This window comes from Mandrillus leucophaeus, unplaced genomic scaffold (assembly GCF_000951045.1).
Source record: "Mandrillus leucophaeus isolate KB7577 unplaced genomic scaffold, Mleu.le_1.0 Scaffold462, whole genome shotgun sequence".
NCBI lineage: Eukaryota > Metazoa > Chordata > Mammalia > Primates > Cercopithecidae > Mandrillus > Mandrillus leucophaeus.
The window spans coordinates 2,646,814-2,672,251 of NW_012104943.1; the positions used below are offsets into that span (position 1 = coordinate 2,646,814).

At 39.2% G+C, this 25,438-nt stretch overlaps 1 protein-coding gene across 3 annotated transcripts in view; it reads right to left on the bottom strand.

The window, feature by feature from the left end:
• The window catches only part of FRMPD4 (FERM and PDZ domain containing 4), an 860,788-nt gene that overhangs the window by 577,971 nt on the left and 257,379 nt on the right, over positions 1–25,438 (bottom strand). Inside the window, exon 1 of one of the 3 annotated variants that reach the window (XM_011994863.1) lies at positions 21,125–21,681. The exons of 1 other annotated variant lie outside the window; for it this stretch is intronic. In XM_011994863.1, the coding sequence (XP_011850253.1) occupies positions 21,125–21,165 (41 nt within the window). In that variant the 5' untranslated portion in view covers positions 21,166–21,681. Of the gene's footprint in view, positions 1–21,124; positions 21,682–25,438 lie in introns of those variants that run through there. One more of the 3 variants, XM_011994865.1, reaches the window with a different exon arrangement.

Here is a 25,438-nt window from a genome sequence, read left to right on the forward strand (position 1 = left end):
AACTGATCTATTTTGTACCAGAAATTATGACTTATTTTGACACAGGGATATTCTAAAGAATGTGATACCCTTCTGCCTTCCTCTGAAAGATAATTATATCTTGAGGCAGTATTAGGAAAACAGAGTAATATTCCTGTATATTAAAGGAATAAAAACCACAGAGGAACCACCAAATTAAGGGTTAGTTATGAGTTGTGTTGATTACCAATGAAAAGCAAACATTACACGGAAAATACAAAGGAACTCCCCTGAAACAGAACAAAATCAACACATTACTCCAGCAACAGTAGATTCCAAACTACAGTCAGTTCTTAATTACCTAGAAGTAGATTACCTGGTTTGAGAATAATGGTGGTCAAAAACATGGTGCTAACCATATCCACATATAAGCAGGTATGTACTAATCAGAACTTTATTGCAAAAAATAGATGCCATAGTGTGTCTACCTGTAACCATTTGCACTATCCAGGTATGGGTAGTTCTGCTATAACACTTGCTTTATAAATGTGAATTTATTTCAATTGAATTAATACATTAGGGAACAATTTGAATACAATGCAAAGTTTGTGTTTGCTTATGGACAATTTCATCTGGGAGAAGCACTATGAACTCAGAAAACTACACTCACCAGAACACAACTGCATAGGAACACATGCACACAGACACATACAGGCACATACACACACACACCCTTCAACATCTACAGATACCTCAGTTCACAGCATGTGTTAGGAGCCACGCCTATTCCCATCTGGTGTTACAATTTCCCCTCAGAGGTTTAGAAAACCCTCTTTCCAGCCCTTCCCAGTCACAAGCTGCAACTCTTTCCACACCCACCTCCACAAGCAAACCTCAGGGCTTTTCAAGGGAAAGCGCCATAGGTATTGTAGTACTTAACATATTTCTTAACCATTCAATTTGTGAAGAGGTGTGCTGTCATTTTTATTAGCTTCTTATCTTTTAAACATGTGTCACTGACAAAGTTTTTGAGTAATTTAAGTGTTGTGTCTCTCACCCATTGTCCCTGTAAGCCTGGTGTTTTTCATTGCATGATTTTGCATAATGCCATAATTTTAAGAATGCATATGTCACATTCTATCAGAACTCACTATATCTATCTTCCAAATCTTCTCCAACATGAAATACATATATTCTACTGCCAGACTTCTATAAAAGAATATAGAACATGGAGACATATTGCAGAAGCCTAGAGCAACTGTGAGAGTAAAACAGCAATAGTCCTTAAGACCCAGACTTTACCCACGCCCAGGGGAGCTCACAACACTGAGAAGGTACAAGCTCTCAAAGGAGCATTAAAATAAAGCTCTTGGAACTCCAAGGAGATCTCTGTGGCAGAGATTGGTCAGCTAGTCACCAGACCAGTTTCTCGTATTCACGGCACCCATAATTACAATTCCTAGCCTCTTGTGCTCAGATCTAGCCTCAGAACAGGTTCTCACTAAGGGATGTGAGCCTTCTCATCCACTCCACACTCCCTTTCAAACTCAGCCTGCTGTATGCATGTCTTTGAAGCTGCATGCTGAAGATGATGGATACACAAGACAGAATGAATTTAGGTCCCTGTGTCACTCCTTGGAGGAAACCTTACAAGAGCAGGGCATAAGGGATTTTGGTATTGCAGATATTAGACATTTTGGAGTGGTTTGGGTACAGTAGCTTTACCTTGTTAAATCAAATGGGCTGGCCAATAGCCTGCCTGAGCACTTTCATCCTGCTCCAGCTTAAATATTATAGGTCTAGCACAAAAACCTTTTCAGACTGTTCAAGAAGGCATGTACTTTGTATGCAACAGTTTCTCTGCCAAATGTAGGGGTTAGATAACAGTGAATTTACAAAAAAAAAAAAAGTGAGGGGAGAGAAGAATAGGAGTGACTATCAAAGACAGTTACAGAGCCAACAATTCTACTCCTAGAAATATGCTCAGTAGAAACACATACGATCACCAAAAGACAGGCATGAGAATAATCAGACCAACTCTGTTTAACATAAACAGTAGAATGGATAAATAGATTGGGGATATTCATACAATAGAATACTGTACAGCAATGAGAATAAATGAAATACAACTACACACAAAGATGTGTCTAATAAACATGACTTAAGTGAAAAAAAGACAGACACATCTATATGATTCCATTGATATTATGTTCAAAGACAGAGGATAGAAATCAGGAGGATAGTGATTAACTTCAGGAAGAGCTCCAAGAAAGACCACTGGAGTTCAAGTTGTACTCTAGTTCTTGAACTTGGTAGTTGTGTCACAGATATATTCAGTTTGTGGAAATCCATTGAGTCTACACCTATGATTTTTTACATGAATATTATGCATCACAAAACAGTCTTAAAAAATAACAAGTGTTACTGATGTAAGGACAGAAGTTTAGACAAGGCACTTTAGAGACTCAAAGATCCAATGTGTCTTCAGTGTCAACTGTACTCATTTAGGTAAGTGAGAGACAAAGATTCTTTTCTGGTAGGATGTTTACAACTACTGGGAACCTCTACCTACATCCTCATCTTGCAGCCCAATCTGATAACCTCCAATTCAAACAATAAATTGTTTATTTAAAATTGGAATACACTCTCAAGTCTTAGGAGTCACATCTCTGCAGACACTAAAAAGAATACAGGCAGAATTTAGGAGGGAATGGAATTTTTGGCTAATGATAACATCAGTTTTTGTCAACAAATCTCCCCCTGTCTACTTTTCCTTTTTTCCCCTCCTTTCTCCTGATTTTTATTTCCCCATTCTCTTTCTACACACACATGAGCATGTGTATACACACAAACACACATATACATACACAGTAAGTTTATCTTCTATAAGTTTGTAATACACTCACACCTCTTGACTCACTAAAGTAAGCAATGGCTACGTCATTCAAAAAGCTTAGCCCACTCCAGATGCAAGAGAAGATTCTTTGCCAATCAAATCCTACCATGGAATCAATATATGGCCATCGCCAGGGCTAACCATTTGTGTACTGGTTAACGTATATGACTTAGAGCCCTTTCAGGACAGAGACCATCTTAGAATAAATTAAGAAAAAATAAAACAACTTGTACAAGTAAACCCACCAAGGTATACTGGCTTCTGACAGGGCTGGATCCAAAGCCGCAAATGCTCCTTTCACCCAGCCTCTCAGTAGATGCTAGCTCTCGGGCAGAGGTCCCTGGAACTGACACCTATGGTTACAGGGAGCTCTGGACTTACATTCCTAAAGGCTTGTCACCATAGAGGAACAAAGCCTTTCTTTGTCAACTCAAGTTCATAAAACTCTGAGGTCAAGCTCTCACTGGCTCAGCCTGGGTCCTGAAGTCTGATAATCAGTAGCCACGGGGGTATATGAGGTATGGTTGACCTAGAGAACGAGAAGACCCCAAAAGGAAAAAAGTGATGTTCCAGGAAGAAGAGGGAAGAGTTCCCAGAAGGGGAACAAATCACACATCCACAATCCTTGTGTTTTTCAAACATGGGCAGCAAATTACTGGGGGAAGTGGGTCATGAAGCCACTTTAATAGGCTATAATAAGCAGAATATAAAAAAGGATAAAATGAAACAATCAGGTTTTATCAAACTCAATATTATTTTGCAGAACTTCTGTTTTAATTGTGCATGTGTATGCATGCACATACACACATGGTATATATGTGGACTAGGTAACAATGGAAGACAAATTTCTTACTGTGGGTTTTGGTCAAATAAATCAGAGTACTACAATCATCAAACATCTGATTCACTTAACATGTGAGCATCTATACCTGCCCATTTGTGGGAATATTCAGTATATATTTCATACCTCTTCTCATGCCTTCATTTATTGTGGTTATGGCTGTAGATATGGTAAAAACTGTAGCTGAGACATTTTTATTATGAACTATTATGCCTTATTCAATCAGTGAGAAAATACTTAGGAAGAAGAAATGCGCGATTGTAAATTTATTTTCAACATGATACCCAAACAACAAAGTTGTCTAAGAATTTAATTGGTTTCCTCATAAACACTAAGAAAATTATTTTCAATTACCTAATTGTGTATTATATTTATAAACTTACTTTCAATCATATGATTAGTACATGCTTGTTGAAGATAATTTGTTCATTACAAAAAAGCATGAAAAGACCTTTTCAGTTATTTGTGAACTCAAATTCTGCAGTATATGGAACACAGAGAAGTACATTTCCCACTTGTGTATAACTCCAGCATTTTGAGCTATTCCCCATTAGGGCAACCACTGTCGCCAGCCGATGAGTGAGTTCATAATTATTAGGTATCCATGTAACCACCCCTTTTTAGATATCAATTCAGCAAATCCTCTCTGCTCTCTAGAGCCAGAGCTCTTCGTTGCCTAACCAGCAGTCATTTCCCCTCCTTCTTTCCTCCCAGAGTCTCAATTTTGCAGAGGTATCAGATGGCCATTTGCTGGGCTGGCAGTGGAACAGAGGTAGGGAGAGCTGCGGCCCTCTCTCACACTAGAAATAGACCCTAATTGATATCATCCAGTGTTTGTCAATGAAGGACCACTACTATTTTGAGAAGGACAACTTTTCATAATGTAAAACTGTTTTACTCATGTTAGGATGTTTAGAATCTCTGGTCCCTTCCCATTATATGCCAATAGGACCTCCACCTCATCATTATAAACAATTAAAACACCCCAGGGGCATTTCACAACATCTGTCCTCCAGTTGAGAATCACTGGGACTCTTAAACAGAGGTTGGCAAACTTTTTCTGTAAAGGGCCAGACAGTAAATACTTTAAGCTTTATGTGCCATATTGTCTCACTTGCAACTACTCAACTCAGTAATTTTATTGCAAAAGCAGCCAAAAATTTATATGTAGATGAATAGGAATGGCTGTGTTCTAATAAAACTTTATTTAAAAAACAGGTGGTGGACTGCATTTGCTTGCAGAACACAGTTTGCTGATGTCTGCAAGTCTAAACTAGCCATGTCAATTCCTCTCACTGGGTAGGTTTAGGAAACACACGGGGGGCATGGTACAATTCTGGACAATGAAAGATTGGGGAACTCTGCTATGAAGTTTCTGAGAAAATTCTCCACTCTCTCAAAAAAAGAGGCATGGACAAAACATACCCTGCTTCCCTCTCCTCACCTGTGGTCTTTTTTTTTTTTTTTTTTTTTAAATTATACTTTAAGTTCCAGGGTACATGTGCACAACGTGCAGGTTTATTACATATGTATACATATGCCCTGTTGGTGTGCTGCACCTATCAACTCGTCATTTACATTAGGTATATCTCCTAATGCTATCCCTCCCTCCTTCCCCCTCCCCACAATAGGACCCTGTGTGTGATGTTCCCCTTCCTGTGTCCAAGTGATCTCATTGTTCAATTCCCACCTATGAGTGAGAACATGCAGTGTTTGGTTTTCTGTTCTTGCAATAGTTTGCTAAGAATGATGGTTTCCAGCTGCATCCATGAGGTTCAGCCAACACGCTGACATGGCACATCAAAAACGATGTCAAAACCCAGACACCTTGAATCAAGTTTACCAACCCTAAAGTGGCCCTCTGGATTTCTTATGTGAGATAAAAAAAAAAAAAAACCCCAGACACTTTGAATCAAGTTTACCAACCCTAAAATGGCCCTCTGGATTATGTGAGATAAAAAAAATTGTCCTCCTCTTTAATCTATTTTTGTTGTATTTTCTATTACTTGCTGCTGACAGCATCTTAATGAATATACTTTCAATTTGGTCATAAGGCAATAAGGATAATATATTTCTACCAGAATATGGGGATGATGTTCAGATGGATGTTTTTCTTCTGCAATCAATAGCCTTGTTATTGTTTTCCAAGTGTATCTCTGAATAAAAATGAAATTATTAAAGAAGAACAGCATGTTGATTGCTTTCTCAACTCCTCTTCCCTTCTTCCCCCATGCTGCTAGAACCCTGATTCTGAATGTTTGGGCCTCTGTGAAGGTGAGCCAGAGAAGACCATCTCATTGCCCTTTGCTAGGTGTGACCATGTGACCCATTTTGGACAATGAGACTCTCTAAGGGAAAATTCTAGCTTCTAGAAAAGATGTCCCTCCATGATTAAAAGAAATAGCCTCACAAAGAGAATGCTCACAGTGCTCTGGCCACTCCTGCTTCATGCCTCTGAACCACAGCCTGGAGCTGTGGCAACCACATTACACCCACGAGGTGACAAAGCCTGAGGCCGATGGAGCAGGGAGAGGGAAAACACCTGGATCATTGTTGACTTCACTGAGTCCATGAACCCCAATCCAGGAATCACATGCATCTAGGAATATTTTGTTTAAGCCCCTTTAATCAAGCATTGATTTACTGGCAGCTAAAATGTCCTGATAAACTCAAAACAAGAAAGTATACTGAGGATGACATTTTTCACTTAAAACATAGTAGCTATTTAGGGTATACATGTCTTACTAAGTATAGGTGTCTCTAAATAAATGACCCATGTTGTAGTAGAGTGTTGACATCCACTCCCATGGAAGCAGGTGCAGCTGGATTACCTGGAAGGGCAGGGCTGGGAGGCCACATCCCCTTCTATTTCATCTCTCCTCTGAAGCAAGGCAACTTTTCCAGTGTGGTTTCCACACCTCCCTTCAAAGGATCTACTTGTCTCAGCAGAGCAACCAGTGGACAAAGGGGAACCCAATTTATTATCTGTTTGCTTTTAATCATTTCCTGCATAGCAAGTGTGGGCTATTACATCTCCTTTGTGGGAAAGACAGTGAGCATGGCAGGAGAATATAAATATTTAAAACACAATTCCTATTCAAATTGTTTAATGACTATTTGAGAAGAGAAAGAACTCTTTACAGTGGGAACATTTATACAGAGAAACATCTGTAAGTGCAAAGTTGTATTATCTAAAGGTAAAAATATGTATATATCTAAATCTGTATCTACATATTCATTTGTAATTCCCTCTGTTTCCAACAAGAATCACGTGATGATATTTGATGACATAGGACCAGGGCCAGAAAACTTTCTGTAAAGGGCAGATATTTCAGACTTTGTAGGCCATATGGTCTCTGTAGCAACCACTCAGTTCTACTGTTTTAACTGTAGACAATACATAAATGAATGGGGATGGTTATGTTCCAAAGAAAACTTTATTTATGGACAGTGACATTTTAATTTCATATAATTTTCACGTGTCATGAAATATTATTCTCCTCTTGATTTTTGGGAACCATTTAAAAATGTAAAAACCATTCTTAGCTTAACACAAACACAGGAAACTGAATGAATTTGGCCCACAGGCTATGGTTTGCCAACTCTAGGACACAGCAAAAAATCTAAAATGACTTGTAGGCCAGCAATAAAACTATGAATTATGTACAGTATAGTGTTATGCATATATGTTCTTGCATTCAGATGATCTTTAAAAAATGTTAGCACATATACCTATAATAGCTAGCCTTTCTAACACATCACTATATTCTAGATACATGAAATTTATGGAGTTTACATGACCACATCGGCATGAAAGGGAGAAAAAGTAAAGCACTAACCAGTAGAGAAGGATTAGATGCTTTATTGCCTCCTATGTGTGTTTCATCAACTTACTTAAATAACACTCTATTCTTCAGCCTGTTAACGTGATCTCAACCGGAAAGCCAAATTATGAACTAATGGCATCATAATCAAATTATCCCCGGAATGTAGTTCTCTAGAAAACATCAAGTTGTCCCCTTTAGTGAACAGAAGATCATCAGAGGATAAGATTTTGAAGACTGCTGTCAACAATTAATAAAATTTAAGTTGAAAAAACTTATAAGCTTTCCTGGTTGAAAGGTGGGGAACATAAAAATATTTTTCTGTTTATATCTCCATCAGAGAAAACCTTATCTTGATATTAAAAATGAAAAAAAAATTGCTTCAGAATACTAAATTCTATGCAAAAAGTAACAGATCATTTTTATAATGATATGATCTTCCAGCGTTATCTTAATTTGCTAGTAAAAGTTATTAAAATTTTATAGATCTGAAATTTCTATTGTACTTGTACAATATATATCCTTAATATATTAAACTATCTCTTATGTTTCATTCATTCACAATAGAGAAAACTAAGAAATTCAGGTTAGAACTGTCTGAGTTAGCAATTTATATTTTCTCTGGGGTTGATTTTTCAACATTTTATCACATTTTGGGAAATCATATTTACCCAATCTTCTTTCTGTTGTCTAAATAGATTTTCTTCTCCCTTATCCCCCATTCTGATACCATTTTTATTAGTTTCTTATATATCCTTTTGGTATTTTTATGTAAATATAAGCACATTTACTTTTGTGAGTCTTACTATTTTCACTTAATAAATATGTCCTGGAGATCATTATATATCACTGCATAAAGTGTTTCCTTGTTCTTTATTCTTACAGCTGCATAGTGTTGCAAGCTATTTTAATCTAGGTTCTCATAGATGAATTTTTTTGAATTTGCCCATTATATGGTAAAACAATGGAATTGTTGAAATATAATTAACCTTAGAGGGAATATTACATAATTTTCCTATTTTACAAATAAGGAGACAAAGGCCCAACTTGCTCAAATCTACCTGAAGTTCCAAATACCATTACTCAAGCTTTCCCCATCACTAAGTACTTCAAGTCTTGTCACTAGGTTAACTCCTGTGACAAATGCTGCTTGTCAACTTCAATACCTTTGAGGAAGTAGAATGCCCACAACTTTAGCATAAAATTTGAATATCATTTTAATGGCACCTCAGATTACCTCCTGTCTTTTATGGGTTTTGAAATACTCAGTATACTATTTTTAATGTCATAAGAAAAAACTCTGCCCATGAAATCCAAAGACTTAGCTGTAAACATATTCATCACATTGTTATCTAAAGCAAAACACTGGAAACAATCTAAGTGTTAATAAATAGGAAACCATTAAGTAAACTGTGGTACATGTAGCTGTTAATTTTATATTTATAAAGAAGGTTTAATGATATGGGAACAAAATATTTTGTAAAAACTTAAGGATAGAATAGTGCATTTATGTTAACTGTAAAATGGTTACAAAATTTAAAGAAAATAGAAGGCTAACTGACTATATCATTACCGATAGAATTTTAAACATTTATATATCTTTTTAAATACATTCTATATATTCGAAACTTTTTACAATAAAAGTGTCCACTTTTACAATCAGAAAAATATTTGAAGAATTTGTGGGTATTGTTGTTTGGACCCTTGAATTTATATGGGTATTCTTTTAGCATTTTTGAAATTCAAGTTTATTTTTTACTTGGCAATACATACCTAGCATTTCAAATAAAAATAAAATAAAAATATAAAGTGTGGATGCTACATGGAGAACCACTCATGTCCTTGTGTACCCCACCCCCTCATGTATAACCCTCTGAACTACCACTTTACAGAGTTAAGTAATGTTATTATTTTTTTGTGTATCCTTCCAGCCATTTTTACGCAAACACAAGAAAAAATATATGTTCCATCTCCCTCATCTTTTTAAAGCGTTTTTTTTACCTTACATTTTCACTTAACAATAAATGTATTCAGAGATCTTTCTATATCACCGCATAGAGCATTTCCTTCTGCTTTTTCACAGGTAGTGCTATATTTTAATTTTTAAGCAAGTTCTCATAGACCCTTTTCTTAAAATGTGTTCATTCAGTGTGATATTTCAAAAGAGTGATATAAAAACTAACTCTAGGTCAAATATATATATTTTAGCAAGACAATGCCTTTCACTTAGTATAGTATTTCACTTTGGGGTTTTTTAAAACTTCACTTTCCCTATATAGTGTATGCAAAATACCTGATCATAGGTTCTTTAATATCACATTTAAGTACAAAAAAAAAAAAAAAAGCCCTCCCATGATCAAATCTTTAAGTATTTTACAATACTTAAAGATTTTTTTTCTGATTGTAAAAGTAGGATGCTTTTATTGTAAAACGTTTTAAAGCTATTGAACATATAAAGAAAAGATATATAAATACTTGAAATTCTATCAGCAATGATATCACTTAGCCTTCTATTTTCTTTAGACTTTATATCTATTTTACAATATTATCTACAATTCTCTCCTGGCACTAAAGACAAAATGTATATAATTAGAGAAGACTAGGGCTTTTAGGACTAGAAGGAAAGGAAAGAAAAGAAATATGAGAATGAGAGGATATGGGCCCAGATATAGGGCTGGGTCCCAAGCTGTAGAGGTAGGGAACAGTTCACTGCCAAGGATAAAATGGCTACAATAAATAAGTAGTAATAGCAGGTCCTAAAAATCAGAAGGAGCAGTGTAATCTGATAAATGACATACGGAAGCAGGCATACCTGTGATAATCAGTATTTGACATCATGTGGAATACAGTATGGTTTCACTCTGATTTATTCACAATTCACCAAATACTTACTCAGTACAGACATACCTCAGAGATATTGCAGGTGTGGTTCCAGACTACTGCAATAAAGCTAATATTGCAATAAAATGAGTCACATAAATTTTTTGGTTTCCCAGTGCATATAAAAGTTATATTTATACTATATTGTAGTTTATTAAGTGTGAAATAGCATTATGTCTAAAAGAACAATGTGCATACCTTAGTTTATAAATACTTTATTGTTAAAAATATGCTAATGATCATCTAAGCCTTTAGTGGATCGTCATATTTCTGCTGATGGAGGGTCTTGCCTCCATGTTGGTGGGTGCTGAGTCATCAAGGTGGTGGTTGCTGAAGGCTGGGGTGGCTGTGGCAATGTTTTAAAACAAGACAACAATGAAGTTTGCTGCATCGACTGACTTTTTCTTTCGTGAAAGATTTCTCTGTAGCATGTGATGCTGTTTGATAGCATGTTACTCACAGAACTTCTTTCAAAATTGGAGTCAATCCTCTCACACCCTGCTGCTTCTTTATCAACTAAGTTTATGTCATATTCTAAGTTCATTGTTTTTATTTCAACAATGCTCACAGCACCTTCACCAGGAGTAGAATCTATCTCAATAAACCACTTTATTTGCTCATCCATAAGAAGCAACCCTTAATCCATTCAAGTTTGATGATGAGATTGCAGCAGTTCAGTCCCATCTTAAGGCTCCACTAAGTCTAGCTCTCTTGCTATTTCCACAACATCTGCAGTTACTTCCTGCACTGAAGTCTTGAACCCGTCAAAGTCATCTATGAGGGTTGGAATCAACTTCTTCTAAACTCCTGTTAATGATATTTTGACATCCTCCCATAAATCATGAATGTTCTTAATGGCATCTAGAATGGTGAATCCTTTCCAGAAGGTTTGCCATTTACTTTGCCCAAATTCATCAAAAGAATCACTCTCTATAGCAGCTATAAATGTACAAAATATATTTCTTTTTTTAAAACTAGTCAAGTGTAGTAGTGAGAATGTGGAAAAGAGTAGAACAAGAAGTTCAACCTATAACTGACTGTGAACAATCAATTGAGATAACTCACTACCTTCAGACCAGCCAAATTCCTTAAATAATGAGACTTGGAAGTCAAAATTACTCATTGATGATTGGGCTGCAGAACAGATGTTGTGTTAATAGGCATGAAAACAATATTAGTCTCCTTGTACATCTCCCTCAGAGCACTTGGGTGGCCAGGTACATTGTCAATGGGAAGTAATATTTTGAAAGGAATCTATTTTTCCTGAACATAAGTCTCAAGAGTGGGCTTAAAATATTCAGTAAACCATGCTGTAAACAGATGCACTGACATCCAGGCTTTGTTGTTCCATTTCTAGAGCACAAGCAGAGTAGATTTAGCATAATTCTTAAGGGTGCTAGAAGTTTTGGAATGGCAAATGAGCATTAGCTTTAACTTAAAGTCACCAGCTGCATTCGCCCCAAAAAAGAGAGTCAGCCTGTCCTTTCAAGCTTTGAAGCCAGACATTGACTTTTCTTCTCTAGCTATGAAAGTCCTAGATGGCATCTTCTTCCAATTAAAGGTTAGTCTACACTGAAAATCTGTGGTTTAGTGTAGTCATCTTTATCAGTGATCTTAGCTAGGTCTTCTGGATAATTTGCTGCAGCTTCTCCGTTAGCACTTGCTGCTTTACCTTGTACTTTCAGGTCATGGAGACAGCTTCTTTCCTTAAGCCTCACAAACCAATCCCTGCTAGCTTCAAATGTTTTATCTGCAGCTTCCTCACTTTTCTCAGCCTTCACAGAATTTAAGAGTTAGAGTCTCGCTCTGGATTAGGCTTTGGCTTAACAGAACGTTGTGGCTGGTTTGATCTTCTATCCAGACCACTCAAACTTTCTCCATATCAGTAATAAGGCTATTTCACTGTCTTATCAATTGTGTGTTTCCTGGAGTAGCACTTTTAATTTCCTTCAAGAGCTTTTCCTTTGTATTCCCAGCTTGGTGAACTGTTTGGCACAAGAGGTCTAGTTTTTGGCCTATCTCAGCTTTCAACATGCCCTCCATACCAAACTTAATTATTTCTGGCTTTCGATTTGAAGTGAGAGATGTGCAACTCTTCCTTTCACTTGAATACTTGCAGGCTACTGTAAGGTTATTAATTGGCCTGATTTCAATATTGTTATGTCTCAAAGAATAGGGGAGCCTGAGGAAAGGGAGAGACATAGGGGAATGGCTAGTGGTACAGCAGTCAGAACACACACAACATTTATCAATTAAGTTTGCCATCTTATATGTGTGGTTCATGACAGCCTAAAACAATTCCAATAGTAACATCAAAGATTACCGATCACACATCACCATAACAGATATAATAATAATAATGAAAATATGAGCACATGCTGTTGAAAAAACGGTACTGATAGACTTGCTTGATGTGGAGTTGGCACAAGCCTTCAATTTGTAAAAAGTGCAGTATCTGTAAAGCATCAATAAACCAAAGTGCAATGGAACAAGGTATCCCTGTATCTACTACAGACCAAGAAGGTTTAATACAAGGGTACTTGCCCTTGAAGAGTTCATAAATGAGACACAGATCAAAACCGGATTCAATTATAATACAATCTATACCAGTCAGCTGTTGCCACAACAATGCTGCATAACACAGTGTCATACAAGAATAAGCATCTGTTTTCATGCTCACAGGTTTGCCTGATGGTGCCGGTCCATGTGAATCAAGCTTCTAGGACCAACAGGTTAAACTAGGCAGTTCTTCATATAGCAATATTAAGAGCTTTTTGCTTTTTTACATTCTTTTTTTTAGCAATGTGCAATACCTCAGAGGCATTCTCCTACCAAAAACTTGTACCAAAACAGATATCCTGTGACTTCTGTCCCTATTCCACTGGTCAAAACAAGTCACTTGGCCAAGTCCAGCAGCAATGGGGCAAAGAAGTACCTCCACCTCTAGGAGGTAGAACTATAATGTCACATGGAAAAGGCTTGGATTCAGGGAAGATTTAAGAATTGGGAACAAAACTGCAATCTATCACATAATGAAGAAATGTTATGAAAAGAGCAGGGCACGAGATGTCCAGCACAGATAGGGTACACAGTTGCACTAAACTTCCCAGCTTGCCTCACAGTGACATAGGGTCAGAGTTCTGCCTAATGGAATTAGGGTAGAGTGGTATACTTCAATTCTGGGCGTGGCCCTTAAAAACCTCTCACCCAATCTTCTACCATTCTCTCCCCTCATCTGTCAGCTGAACACTGATGTGCAGGAAATCTTGGATAGCATACTGAAGATGAGAGAGTCCTATCTTACAGGTTCTCAGAATGACTGAGCATAGCAGAGCTCCCCCACACCATCAGGTATACCTGTTTTGTGCATCAAGCAAACAAGAGATCGGCCACAAAAATTGAGGGGTTAATCTGTTAAAGCAGTGAAATTATCTTCACCAATAAAAGATGTCAGTCGAGCTATTTCACCCAGGATTGGGAGGTTGGAGAAGGTGACATGGAACAACCTTAGATTAAAAGCTGAAACATAAAAGACAGACGGGAATTTTCCAGGTGTAAAAGAGGCAACATAAAGATTGTTCCAGACAAAATGAAGAGTTTATACAAAGGCTCAGAGTGTGGCACTTTTTAGGACTTCTAAAAAATTCAACATGGTTAGGGGTAGACGTGTGTGTGTGTCTGTGTGTGTGTGTGAGTGTGTGTGTATACACATGTGTGTTTGGTGTTGAGTAGGAAATTAAGGCTGGAAAGGAGGAATAATAAGTACAGAGAAATATGGTTCTCAAAGGAGCCAAGTGAATTGGGCCAAACCCAAAAGGGTAAAGATAAAGAATATGGCTTTTGTCCTCAAAAGTATATAGACGGAGGGGACAGGGAGGATCCAATTTGCACGTTACAAAGCTTCTAAGTTAACCTACAAATGGTATTGTAAGTGCTGACAGTTTAAGTACCCCAGAGTGGGGCTGGCAAGGGTGACTGTGTTCAGGGTGAACTTCCAACCATATCTATCCTTCCCCCGGCTAGCAAAGAAGGCTGACACCCAGACTGCCCCAAAGGGAAATTTGAGTACTGGGCAGAGAGATAAAGAAGAACAGTAAAATACCCATGTAAAGGGCAGAGAATAAATATTTTAGGCTTTGCAAGCCATGTGGTTTCTGTCACAGCTATCCAACTCTCTCAAGAGCAGCCATAGTATACAAACAAAAGGGCATGGCTTTGTTTAAATAAAACTTTATTTATAAAAAAGGTCATAAAGCTTTCTAAAATAAGTAAACACATCAGATAGGTTATAGTTTGCCAGCCCAGGCCCTAGGCCATGAAGTAGGACATTAACCTGAGCCACAGTTCAGTTGGGCATGTCTGGGATTTACACCAAAACTAATTCCAGACTCTACCACTGTATAGCTGAGACTGCTAACTGCTCCTGTACTAGGGAAAAGACTGGTAACTTGGATCATGAATTTCAGAAGAGACAAATATCCAGGACTCCAGTTACAGGAATCATTGTAAAATCACCACAGTCAGTATGTGATCCAATGTTGAATTAGCCAGATGGCGTGTGTTCTCCCCCACACCAGTCTCTGACCAGATAAATAGCTGTGCCAGTTCAATAGAAAAATATACTAATTCCTACATTCACTGGGAAAATTTTACCATTAATTTTATGAACTTTTGCCTACTGCTTTCTTTGAACCTAATTTTTGTCAGGTAATCATGCATTATTTTCAATTAAGCAAATCTCGTAAAACTTGTGAAGCCTATAAAAAATTACCAAAATAAAAATTAAAACCCTATAGTAAATTGTAATTGCAGGGAAATTACTTTTCATTTTCAAACTTTGGAAACATTTCTTTCATAGAAATGATTGTGTTTTCCTAGCATTCAAAAAAGGCTTTCTAAAATAAAAACTTACTGACATCTGTAAAAACCCATTTCAATATCATCATAACTTTGCTTGTTGAGCTTAAAGCAGTAAAACAGAGACTCCTTAGACACACAAGTTGATGACTTTTTAACCATCAATCATATATATATATATATATACACACACACATATATATACACACACATATATATATAATTTCAAATGTAAAAACAGAAATAAAAGTTTATTCTCTGAGACCAAGTCCAAGAGCAGGCTATTTACTTTTAACATGTGCATTGTATTCCTTTATATTCAATAAAGAAGTACTGACACAGTAATTGTTCAGCTAAACAAATATGACAATTTGTTTGCAATAAATGTTGAATGAATTGTATATGACTTCGCTCACTAATTATTTAGTATAGACTATTTATCTTATGCCAAATTCTGTAAACCATGCTTGAAAATATACTTCTGAAAGAACAGTTCTGGCAGAAAACCCTTCTCATCTCTTTGCCAGGAAAAAAAAAATGGGAATGTTAACTTTGTTATCTAAAGCTAAGGCTTAGATTTCTTCAAGATAATTTTCAGAGCTTAAGTACATAATGACCTAAATTACTCAGAAGCAAGGCAGCATACTTTTGATATATGCTTTTGCTGTAAAGAACTAGAGGTAGTCTATGGTTTTTCATTACAATGCTCTCAGTCAAATTATAGGAAAGTTAGATTAAACTCAACTCCAAATTGATACAGCCTACCTCCATTCCTCTGACTACAACTAAATCCACTTATCTAGTTTTATTTCCATTTGGAAACAGATTAGTGAAGGTCATTAGCCATTAGGACCAGATGGCTCAAGTGTACTGTAAGGAAATACTAGGCATTCTCCCGTTGACTTGATTATCAGTTCATCAGCACACATTGGTTGAGGCTATACAAGTAGTATCACCCATTCTTTTTCCATCCATTTTGAACTGGATGTTTATGGAAGGCAAACATCACCCTAACAAGCAACTCTCCAGCTCCCCAAAAATATCATGTCAACTTAGTGACCAAAGAATAAGCATGCATACTTTTTCCAAGTGCAACAAATTAGTAGAACAATTATGTCCACTTCTAACGGTCAGTTTCCAACAGTTCAAGAAGTAATTTGAGATCAGAAGTTTCAATAAAGATAAGGTCTATATTAATTGGTAATGTGCATTAGTGAATTCAAGTATTTATTATAATATACTCAATTTGACATGCGTGTGCCCACATGTGTGCTGATAATGATAAAGAAGAGAAAACAGGAAAAGGCATTGTTTAACCCAGGCAGGGGTCAGTTAACTTTTTCTGTAAAGAGCCAGAGAGTAAACATTTTAGGCTTTGTGGGCCATAAGGTCTCTGTGGCATCTATTCAACTTTGCTGTTGTCAGGCAAATGCAGCCATAGATAATACATACATGAATGGACACGTGTTCCAATAAAACTTTGTTTATGGACACTGAAATTTTAATTTCATATTATTCTTTTTTTGATATTTTTGAACCATTTGAAAATAAAGAAACTATATTTTGCTCACAGGCTATGCCATAACAGTCAGCAAGCCAGATTTGGCTCATAGGCCACAATGTGCCAACCCCTGTTTTAGCCTATTCATGATGTTCTTTTCCTGCTATGATTAGCTTTCAAGATTCAAGATCATTTGATGGTAATGGTGGTAGATTTCAGGATGGTATGCTTCAACAAAGGTTTTAAACGGTCTTGAGTTTTCTTACTGAGCCAAGTGTGAAACCAGTGGTTTCAAGTTCATTCCTTAAAGATACATTTCTAGTTCACCAATAATGTACATTCTCTTACAGCTAAACTTCCATGGTTAACCTCAAATGAAATAAAAAAGACTAAAGTTGAACAGTGTATGTGTATGTAAAGGGAGAGAATGAACAGCTGGAAGGACCATAAGCAGAAAGTGAGACTTTCCAGGTCATGCATTTAAAGTACAAGTAAGTTTCACTGCAGCTGTCAGTCTGTACCAAGTTCTGATAGCAAGAAGGTAAAACTTGCTTGCCCCAGACAATGAGAGAGAGAGAGAGAGAGAGAGAGAGAGAGAGAAAGAGAGAGAGATACTTGGAATGGAACAAAGCCTGACCTAGACGCCTTCTTCCCAGAACTGTGAGCGACTAGACTTTCACAGCTTCAAACTAGCAACCCTTGGGAAACTAGAGTTAAATATTCCTAAAACAGGAATCTAGTTCTGTTATGAAACTGTTCATCATTTCACCTCCTGACAGCCACAAAAATCAGCAGAACTTAGAAAGGACTCAGAAGATGAGCAAGTAGCATTTTTAATAAAATTCAAATCCAGAGTCTTTGGGGGTTTTTCATTGCTAGCCTCCAGAGCTCACTATTATCAGCAATATTAATACAATTACTCAGTAAAAATAGCAGATACGGGAAAACTCTGACCTTTTGCACTACTTCTTTAACTTCCCCTTTTCCCTGGAAAATATTTAATTCTGAATAAGATAAAGGTAAAAGACAGAAGTTTAGTAGTATCTAAATGGATTTGACATAAAAATCTAAGGAAATTATACATATGTATTTTATATTTTTCCTCAAATATAAGATACTTGTAAGAAAATTAGTATTCTTTACTATGACAGATATTAGTCACTGCTATATACCACAAAATAACCCATGCAACTACAAGAAAATGCAAAATAAAGCATCCCCCAAATTTACCTACTACTGTAAGAAATCATCATATCAACAGTGGGGACTCAATCATTATCATCAAGTCTACCATTTTGCTTAAAGAAAAGAAGTCAAATCAGGGACTCTATGAACATATCACTCAATTTAATAACATCCCTATGAGTTTTGGATCTCAAATCATCTCCCTCAGGCAAAAGGGGCATAATCATATGTTTTTCTACCGGGCTGCATTCTTCTATAAACATTTGAAAGAGTGCATCTGCTTTACAAATAAAATAGTCAATGCAAAGAGCAGTAACAATAAAAATATATGCCTGTTTTTATACTATTACTGGTTTATAAAGCAATCATCTGTAATGCTCTCATCTACAAGGATGGAAAATGATATAGAACTGTTACCAAGGAAACAGTGAAGTAAAACTGCATGTAAACTATCAAGCAGTTTAAGAACCAGAAAATTAGAAGAACGGAAAAAACCATCTTCAGATAGAACCATGACACGCTGTGCCACCCACGAAGGATGCAATCAAGGGTCATAACTCTTACTGATGATGTAAAGGGTCCCAACTACTTGCCAGGAATTCTAACACTTGGCAGCAATTTGTTTTAATGGTAATGGGTTATTGAGGGGCAATGTGAATTCTGATTTTTCCCACGATTAAAAGGGCATAGAGTCTGGAAACAAATAGTTAAATGTAGACACTCTAAAAAGTCAAAATATGCAATTTATTTATTCCAGTGTCGATTAATATTCTCTTGGAATTCTCTGTAATTACACTGTCTGTACTCACAGATAGGACACTAAGCAAATATCACTTCCAAGATATGCCTTCTGAATTAACATTTAGAAACTCGAGTTTGTAGGAACCAAAGGCAAGGCCAGGACCCAGGGTAACTACATGTGTTTGCCTCTAAACCAAGAGAATTTTAAGCACTCAAGTAACCATGCTGATCAAAGCTAAATCCTTTAGGAAGATTATCCATTCTGAAATCAGGAAAATCCTGCAGTATAAGCACTTTTATACTTCACCTTTGAGAAAAGAACTTGATTTCTGTAACAGTGTTTAAAACGCATACAAGACTTTCTTCCTCCCAAGGCAGAAACAAGCAACTGCAAACATGTGTTTTTACGTGCTGATGACCCTCTAAAGGTATTTCTATCTCAGCTTGGGGACCATCCTTGAGCTCACACTAAGGAAAAAGAAGAATTATATGGATGGAAGATTTCTTAATCGGCACATCAGCTCAGAACATTTGCACCTTCTGTCTTTAGAATAAACACTCTACTGGATCACATTAAGGATAGAAAGTGAAACTCACATTCATTTACTAAATTTTAAACTCTCTTTTAAATAAGATACCACTCTCCCCACAACCTTGCTTGAGTTTTGCAAAAACTCAGATTTGTGAATATCATGTAGGCATCCTAGAATTTAGTAAAAAGAATATGAAACATCTTTTCACTGACACATGACACTGTCCTCTCCGAAGTTCCTAAGTTTAAGGACTAAACCAAGGCTCTAGATGTTTTGTTAAACTGTTTTTAGCATCTGAGGCCACCAAAAAGTATCCTGGTTACTTTGAACTATACTATTGGTTGAACTTCCCTTTCCCTTTAGCAGTAGCTCTGTCCATCACACAGAGGGTTCCACTCAGTCTCTAAACTTGCCCACAGCTGCTTCCCAACCATGGTTCATTATTTGACAGCTGTATAGAAACTAGCCCTAGGCAGAAGCATGCAGGAAGTTAATAGAATAGTGGTGTGAAGCAATGGCCCTCTATGAGATCAGCTTGAAAGCAAATAATTTGCCACACCACAATCATCCACTGCTTAACACATCAGTCTTCCGATCTGTAGGACAACACCTCTTCCTGAGCTGCTCTAAGACCTATCAACGGTGTATCTCCAGTCTACTTAGAGTAAGTTGCACTGGGCCTTTCTCCCTGGGAAAATCTGCTAGTGGCATGAAGACGGCCCATGTTAGTAGAAAGGGAAGGTGGAGATGGGCAGGCAGAACAAAGACTGTAGATGTCAGAGAGAATGGCAACATCCAAACATAACCTTTCTGAAGTGGTCTAAATGTAATTTAACAAAGCAAAGTCAACATACGTTTCTACCTCGGACAATTGGAAGCTGCTCATCCCTGCCTGATGCAATCAACACATCTCACTCCGACACTCAGGACTGAAGGAAAACCTGGGATTGTTCTGTCCATATTGCAAGTAAGTTTTTAAGCTACATCCTGGAAAAACCCAACTGTCTACCTCCTACGTCCTGGTGGTAGCTGCTATAAAGAGCTCCAGGGGCAGAGAAGGTTGGGCATGGTTTTCTAAGACTGCTCCTATCGGGCTCTTCCCAGTTAATGTCACATAGCAAGAAGCACAGACCTTACTCTGTGGCTCAAATGAACACTTTGGAAGCATAAGCAGGCAGAAGACCTCGAGGAGTGCTCTGGCCAGGCAACACCTAGGCGGCCCAAGCGTGGAAATGTTCCTCCTTTATCAGTACTACGCAAAAATATCCGAATCGATGATTTAGTTTTAGCTACTGTTTTAACAACATGGCCACTTAGAAGAAAATTTCTAAATCTTTCGAGGCTTAAGAATATAGTCACACACACACACAAAGAAAAAGGCTGAAAGTCTTTCTCTTCTATCTCCATGACCTCATCATTTAGGTTACCATTGGGAGCACCTGGTCAACCTAGGCGCTAACTCTGTGGAGGTGTGGAGGTGTAATTTAGGAGTGGGGGGAAGGCGGCACTTTTGGTCTCTGCAGCTTGGAAGGCAGGCACCCAAGCTCCAAGCACTTCTGGGTTTCCCTAGCAGTAGCAATTACAACCACCTTCTCTTAGCCCTGAATGATACATGGGACCCCAAGCACCACTGGGGCTTTTCCTTAGGGAAAACAAATGGTTGTGAATATCGGTGTGTTGGTGAGGGCATGTATGTACCTCTCTGTGTGTGGTCTACACCTGTGGCTACACAAGCCTCAGCAGCCAGTGAGAAATAAGTTGAATGTGGCAGCCCCCGGCCACTTCGTTTCAGTCTTAAGCCCCGTCGCGCTTTCCGGCTTTTGCCTCTACCCAGCCTCCCGAAAAATAAGGCACCAAGTTGCCCGCGGCAGCGGCCCTAGGTGCAAACGGAACCCGCGCAGCCCCTACCTCGAAAGCTTTGCAATCTTCACAAAGCTGAAGACATCCATGCAGGCAGCTGGGGACCCCCGAGCGCGACAACTCCGTCGCCCCTTCTCACGCCAGCAACAACAGCAGCCTCCGCAGCCCCATGGCCAAGACCTCAGTGCGCCCGGGGCTCCAGTCGCGGCGACAGCGGGTGGCGGCGGGGGCCGGAGAGAACCTGCACCTGGAGGCGGCGGCTGCTACCACCCTCCGGCCGCGAGCTGCGTGTGCATCCCCGAGCAGGACCATTGATGAGCACCCGCGGCAGGAAAACTCAATGGAGAGGGAGCCAGGCAGGGCGCAAGAGGCGGGGGCTGGGAGCGCGGCCCGGGTCTCGCGCCCCGCCCCGTGCGCTCTGGCCCCGGGGACTGCCGGGCGTCTAGAGAAAGCGAGGCCCGGACGAGAGGCGCTGCTCTGGCTTCCCGGCCCTCGGACCCCCGTGCCCCGCGCACCAAGGAGCGCAGACGGAGCCGGGAGACGGGAGACAGCAGGCGAGCTGGGCACACGCGCACGCACCCCTCGCAGCACTGCAGCTGCCTCCCTGCCTCCTTCTCCAAGCCGAGTCCCTGCTCCTCTCCCCACCCCCACCAGCCCAGGGGGAGGGGGCACTCTCCTGTCACCCACTGCGTGTGCCTCCAGATCTGAAGGATCTGGTCTAACAGTCTATGGCACACTGGAGAACTGTGAACGCTACCCCTCCCTCCCCAAGCCGAAGGAGAACCGTGCAACCGCAGGTTGCCCAAAGCCTCGGTTTGCTCCGTAAACAAAACTAGCGATCGGAAGGAGCAGGGATGATAGAGGCTGGGTCGTTTGTCAAGGGGAAGGGAAGGGAGATGCCCGGCGCAGCGGGCTCGATTGGGGGAGCGCAGAGTTCCCACTGCTTCTCCCGAACCGCTGGGGCGAGACGTGACCACTGGGCTGGCTGGGAAGGTGTGTCTTTGGACAGCAGCACCGCGGGAGTGTCAGCCAAATAAGAACCGGAGGCATTTGCGGGTAGGGGGATGAACACAGCTGCTCCCTCCTCCAGGAGCATAGAGCAGAAGGTCCCAGGAGCCCGTGATGCAGAGGCTAATTCTAACCGGGCTCGGAATCTAAGGGAAGAGAAGGATTAGAATGGGGTCTGGCACGCAGAGCGAGCTGCTTTTGCAAACTGAGCGGTGGGAGAAGGGAACAAGGAAGAAAAAAAACAAAACAAAACCTAACAAAACCTTGCCTGAGAAGCAAAAACACAGAAACATAAACACTCACCTTAGGCAGAGTAAACTCCAAGTTGCAGCCATCTAGAACTCCTCCTAGCCTTCTCTTTTACATGATTACCTTGGATAATCAGCCCTGTTCATTAACTCAGTTCTACCTCCTGGGAAGCTCAGGCTTCATTGGGCCCCTTTTTCTTCTTCCTCTTGGAGTCTCAAGGCCTCTTGTCCACAATCCTTTAAAATTTCCCCCCAGACTGTGAAGGTCAGCTGGCCGCACTAAGTGTGTGCTCTCCCACCAGCAGCGTTCACCTGGCGGCAGGGCCACTGCAAAGAACAGAGAGCACCCCCAGAAATGTTGGAAGATCCAGTCAGTGTTCCAGTCTAGCTCTCCGAGGGGATTAAGTAAGAAATGGGTTTAAAGTTCCCACACTTCTGCTCCTCTCCTGGTCTGTTGTTATATTTAAAGTCTTCAATATTCAAGCCTAGTACTAACGCGTTTTTTTTAAGCATTTATTTCAAAAACTGAACATAAAATAAATAGCAATCTGCAAAATCTGACTTAAAACTCAGGCATAAAATTATATTTTTTTGAATACATAGTTATCAATTTTCCTGCAGCTTATTTTAAATAGGCTAGTTTAATTGCATGAACGCAGTTACTACTCAAGGATCAGAAGAGGTGGGAGGGATCTTGGCTTTTGAACTCTGTTGTTTGTAAAATAATTATAGTTTGGATCTGCACTATGCTTTATAATTTTTAAAGCATTTTTTTTTTGCATTAGAGTCTCATAGCAACCCTGTCATATAAGTAAGGCAATATGTTTAGAAGAGAAATCTTTTATTTTTATGCCATAATCTATTCTCAACATACCAGACAAAAATGTGTGTGTGTGTCTGTGTGTTTTTTAACGTAGATCACATAATGTTACTTGTCTGATGTAAACTATGCAAAAGCTCTGCATTCTCGTCAAGCTGAAGTTGCGCTCCTGCTAGGACCAACAAGACCCTACATCCCTTATCCTTTGATCTTTCTTACCTCAACTATTACTGCCCACTTCCCTCTCCCCTTTTTCCCCCGTCCCTCCTCATCCCCCACCCCGAGGCCCCCCTCCCTCACACACACGTACACTCACTGGGCTCCAGAAATTTTGGCCTCCTTGCTGTTCTTCAAACTCTACAGGTAATCTTCCCCCTTTAGGATCTTTGCAATGGTTGTTCCCTCAGCCTGTAATGCTCTTTCCAGGAATATCTGCATGGCTGACTTCTCCACCCTGTCAAATCTATGCACCAATACCACTTCCAAAAATCCCCCTCTAAAAAGCCTATTTAAAATTGCAAAAGGCTCTCACATCCTGGACTCCAAGTGCCTATTAACTGTTTTATTCTTTTTTCTTGTTTCCATAGCACTTATCACCCACTAGCACACTATATAATTTATTTTTATCTTTAGGATTTCTTTCCTTTTTTTTTTTTTTTTTTTTTTGTTTTTGGTCTGAATCTCCCACTGGAGCTCCACAAGGGCTGGGATTTTTGTTTTGTTTTTGTTTTTCACTGATGGATCCCAAATGCCTAGACCACTTCCCCAGATGTAGAAGGAACTTAAGAAATATTTGTCGAATGAACAAATCGTATGCCCATTGGATTCACAGCCCAACCAAAGCTGGCCAAGCATCCCCAGTGAGTACTGATCTCTGTATGACTTCATGGCTTACGTCTGTCTCTCTCCCCACCCATCTACTTCCCCAGCATCCTTCAACCTCCTTTGGACAGACTGTTAATGATGGCAACAAAGGCCTTCTTAGATTCTCCAGTTATTTTCCCCCTTCACCTTTTCTACCTTTCCCCCAAGAGAGTGGCCACTGACATGTTCCCTCATCTCTGAGTCAACATCTGGCAGCACAAAACCAGCTCATGATTGGGAAAAGGGGATAAAAACAGTGCCTTTGGAGAATGTGTTTTGAAAAAGTTCTTCCTTCTGAGAACAGAACAGTTGGGATGCTCTTTTTAAAAGGATTACCCTATTTATCAATAATTATTCCAGATACCAAATAGCTAATTATTCAACAGTGAAAGTGACAGGAAATAGACATTGTGTTTACTTCTAGAGAGACAGCCTCCCTTCGAGACATCTGGTCTACCTGGAACAGCTTGCTGTTGGCCTTCTCCCTGTGCCAATTTGTACACTACAGTTATGAATGGTGCAGATGCCATCTCTCCACAGCATAATAGCTACCAAGGGAAATGACTGACTTCCCCAGGTCTTTACACATCTCTCATATAGTAATTATCTAGTATGTTTTCTAATGGATTGATATTGTTTTCTAAAACAAAGAGATTCCACCCCTCCTCCTTTGTTTCTCATTAATATAGCAATGGAAAAAGCTGCTCCCTTGAAACATGCTAACACAGAGTGTTTATATCTTTAAGCCATCTTGGCAGAAGGGCGGAGATTGGAGTAGTTGGTCTCTCAGCTCTGTCCCCTCTCTGTGCCAGGTGTGTGCTGCAGAGGTTAGGATAGGTTTGCCTAGCATGAACTAGATCTGCCTAAAACAAATAAAAGCCAAAAAAGTGGGATCCTGAGTACATATGTGGTTTTCTGAAGTTTTCATATTAACCTGGATAATCTCTAAGGCCCCTTCTAGATCTTGTAGGGGTTTACTAGTTGGAAACTTAATCTACTTAATTTGCTTCACTTAGGTTCAAGTGACCTTTGGTCATTTCTGAAAACCAGACACTTTCAAACACTGTTGAAAGTACTCATGAATAAAAGATTCAGGGTCCCCAGATCCAGAGCAAGTCCTATAACTTCTCTGAGACTCAGTTTCCTCAGCTGTAAAATGGAAATAATACATCTTTACCTTACACAAAATGAGCACTTGAAGTTGGCACCAGTTTACAGTTGGCTACATATGAGTTGAGGCACATGAATGTTAGCTCTAGAAGGATTTCCACAGCTGTCTGCAGCCTTGGCAGTACTGGTAGGAAAAGTTTCAGCCTATAAAATGACTATTTAGGAGGCCCAACATTTGCTTGGATTAATCAGAGGTGGGCGCTTTTGCCTAAAAATCAAACACTTTGTTGCCTGGGCAGTTACTAAAGCCCT